Below are 3416 nucleotides of genomic sequence, written 5' to 3' on the forward strand. Positions count from 1 at the left end.
TTTCGATGTTCGTGCTTTTTTGGCGACGACGATAGATAAGGGGATGGCCGAGCGCTGTGGGTTGCGTTAGGTTGATTCAGCGAGCGCAAAAGTGCAGGGGAGGGATGGCAGGCTTGCGGACTGGGTGAGCAGGTGGTAAGGTGGTGCATATGCTTTGCCGAGTAGCATACCGGATGCTGCTGGGGGGATGCCGGAGTCGTTTAAATAAGACCAGCGCCGGCCAACCGTTCAGCATCAGTCGAGCGCTGGAAGTCGAGCAGACACGCGGTTAAAGTCAAAACACGCAGTCGTTGCGAAAAATCGTCAAGGAAAAATCGTACCGGGCGTAGTTTTGATTGAACAGAAGGCGAATACTGAGAATCTGAAGCGAAAACAAACAAAAAACGCGATCCACTGAGTTCACTATTCCTGGCAACACATCGGAGCGACATTCGAGGAAAATTGTGCACAGAAGTGAATAGTCACACACACACAAAAAAAGTACATAGTTCCGTCGTATCAACCGAACTGAGATTTTGGTGTTGGTGTAAAGAAAAGTGAGCGGAAAGGACTCGAAGGAAGATTACCGATCGAAGTTTCGTTGCGTGCGATAACGAAAGGAGTATTCGGTGTTAGCGCTGAGAACTGAGTGAAAATGTACAAGTTTTTCTTATTGGTAAGTATTGCAAAGATCGATAGTTTAATATCTTGTTTAAGAAAACAGCTCAAAGGTGTTGTTTTGTAAGGTTTATCTTGGTAAAAGCAAGGATCTAGTTTGCAAAAAAAATGACCGATAAACAACATTTTTCAATCACGAATGATACAAACAGTAGTCAACAGTAAATTATTATATCAACAAAAGTATTTTGATAAAATTAAACCTCTTGTTAACAACAAGAGGATCTGTATCTTGTAAGGATCTAGTTTGCAAAAAAAGAAACATAAAACAATATTTTTCAATCAAGAATGATACAAACAGTAGTCAAAAGTAAATTATTATATCAACAAAAGTATTCTGATAAAATTAAACCTCACGTCAACAACCGAAATGCCAAATCAGATGGAAAACACACGAGTTCAATGTTTGTAAATCGCGCCTTAAGCAAATTTCACTAGCAACCGGGCACCTCCATCGTGTCAGCTCCAAAGAGAAGGAGAAGCGACAACCCCCACGAGTCTTTAAAAGCAAAAAGTAAATGAATCTACAATTTCACGGATCACCGTAACGACTCAATTTAGATGCAAATCGCATTAAAAGGAAGATAATCTCCCGTTGCGATACGGCGAACGTTAATCTGTTGTTAAAGCGATTCCTTCGCCAGCCGAAAACCAAACCAGCGAACGAGGTGGGCTCACGCAAAACATGTCCAACCATTATCTACCGTTTTGAGTGCCCCAAAGAAGGCACGGTACGCTTCGCCTTCCATCAAATATCGGCGTCGTTACGTCATTTCGGAATCGATTTTGGGGGGTTTTTGGCAAATGACGCGACGCATCGGAGCGCATCTCGCGCGCTTGGTGTGGTGTGAAGTATGTGTGGGAACTGGGTCCGGGTTTAAGGGGTGCACGAGAGAGATAAGATAACGTATCCTTAGCTGTGCCATGTCAAGGATGCGAGAAAGATGCTTGGGTTTTGGTCGGCAGCGAGCGAACGCCTACGGTTGAACTTGCTAGAATGAGATCAAGGTCGTGCGGCGCTTTTCGGTGACAGCTTACCTAATGACATTTTTTTGCGGGTTTGTGTGTTGGTTGTCACCTGGTCCGCTGGCAGCTTGTGAAATTAATTTCTCGCTTGGTTCGTAATCGAGATGAAGCATCGGTGTGGTTAGCTTTTTGCTCCTAGACGAACTTGCATTCCATCGCGATTTGGTGGTTTAGTGGTTTAGTGGCTTAGCTGTCATTCCCTGTCGTTGTTTAATGTTTTCATGTCTTCTATTTCATCTCTTTCTGCTCTTTTCCCTCCAGTTGGCGACGGTGGCAACGTGCGCCACAGCTCTGCACTACGGCGATGAGGGTATCGACGTGAAGATCAACGTGGAGAAGAACTCCAACTCGTACCTGTCCGGGCGGCTGCCGCAGGGTTCGTTCGAGTACGGGCTGGACGTGGTGAAGCAAAAGGACAACCACTTCCAGCACAAGGTGAAGGGACCGGACGATGTGACGTACGGTTGCTACGGGTTCGTCGATCCGGACGGCAAGCCGCACCTGGTGCACTACGTGTCCGACCTGAAGGGCTACCGCATCGTACCGCCGGAGTCCGCCACCAAAATCTACATCTCGCGTCTCGAGCGAAGCATGTAAGTAGCACTTGCTCGAATAACCATTTCGAGCAGTTCATCCGATTGCATACCACCAGGCGCTTGGGAGGGAACACTCGCTCGAAGGTGTTCGATGGAGGAAAACGCCAGTATGGAGATTTAATTTTCCACCCATTCCACCCCACCCCTCCCCTTACTCCAGTAACAACGTCTACCAGGCCTCGCAGGAGAAGAACGTGCAGTGGAAGGACCTGTTTTTCCCACCCGCCTGTCAGCAGCTGTACAGGGAGCAGAAGGTAGCGACCACTCCCCGACCGACACCTCGCGTCTTCACCACCACCCGTCGCCCGGCCCCAACCCCACCGCGTCGTGTAGCCCCCGCGACTACCACCACCCCCGCACCGGTCGAGCCGGAGCCGAGCTCGAGCAACCTCTGCCCGTCGGTCGTGCAGGTCCCGCCAGCCAACCTCGCTCCCCAGCCCGCCTGTTCCGCCGTGTGCGACGAGCTGAAGAGCGAGCTGGCCGACATCAAGTCGAAGCTGAAGACGCTGCTGGATGCGCTGGCGGAGAAACCGAGCGGCAAGGCCGGTCCGAAGGGCAAGGGCAACGCCACGTTCGCCTACTTCCCGGTGATGCTGAGTGACGGGCTGCCGGAGGGCGTCGACGCCGATTCGGCCAAGTTCGCCTTCCCGGCCGTCCCGCAGCAGTGCGGCCGCCAGTGAGCGCCTCGGCGTTCGAGATCGTCCGAGTTTGCGGAGGAGGTGTGATGATAGTTATCTGTGTGAATTCGAGTCATTTACATTGTATTAGATTCTAGCGGTAAGCGTAAACGAAGAATTGTATCACGGCGCCTTAGTCTTTAAGCATTTTAGATAATAAAAAAAAAACGCTCACAATGAGAAAAAACTAAAAATTACAAATGATGTTTTCATTGTTCATTCCTTTTAGCTATCATATATTTTAAAATAAAGTAAGCTGAGTTTAGCATAGCAACGTATGAAAGAAGGAAACCAGCTTACAGCAGTTCAATTCAGTTAAAACTTTCGACTTGAAAGGATTTGAAAAAAAAAAAATATCCCTAGCTATTCATTCAAATTTGTAAAATAAGTTTAACACTAGCGATAAAAGCTCTACTTATCGTTTGTGAACAACATTTCTTTTAACTGAGTAACAACCCAA

The 3416-nt window shown here is 48.0% G+C and overlaps 1 protein-coding gene across 1 annotated transcript; it reads left to right on the forward strand.

Moving 5' to 3' along the window:
• Positions 1–634: 634 nt before the first annotated feature.
• LOC131269335 (uncharacterized) lies at positions 635–2959 on the forward strand. Its single transcript, XM_058271690.1, has 3 exons — positions 635–655; positions 1945–2276; positions 2440–2959. The coding sequence occupies exons 1-3, from the start codon at positions 635–637 to the stop codon at positions 2957–2959; spliced, it is 873 nt and encodes a 290-aa protein (XP_058127673.1).
• The last annotated feature ends 457 nt before the right edge of the window (positions 2960–3416 follow it).

This window comes from Anopheles coustani, chromosome 3 (assembly GCF_943734705.1).
Source record: "Anopheles coustani chromosome 3, idAnoCousDA_361_x.2, whole genome shotgun sequence".
Classification (NCBI taxonomy): domain Eukaryota; kingdom Metazoa; phylum Arthropoda; class Insecta; order Diptera; family Culicidae; genus Anopheles; species Anopheles coustani.

Excerpts from the sequence above, each read along its gene's own strand:
- LOC131269335 (XM_058271690.1), top strand. The coding sequence starts at position 635 with ATGTACAAGTTTTTCTTATTG. Across the intron at positions 656-1,944 it reads TGTACAAGTTTTTCTTATTG|TTGGCGACGGTGGCAACGTG; the intron begins GTAAGTATTGCA and ends TTTTCCCTCCAG. Across the intron at positions 2,277-2,439 it reads TCGCGTCTCGAGCGAAGCAT|TAACAACGTCTACCAGGCCT; the intron begins GTAAGTAGCACT and ends CCCTTACTCCAG.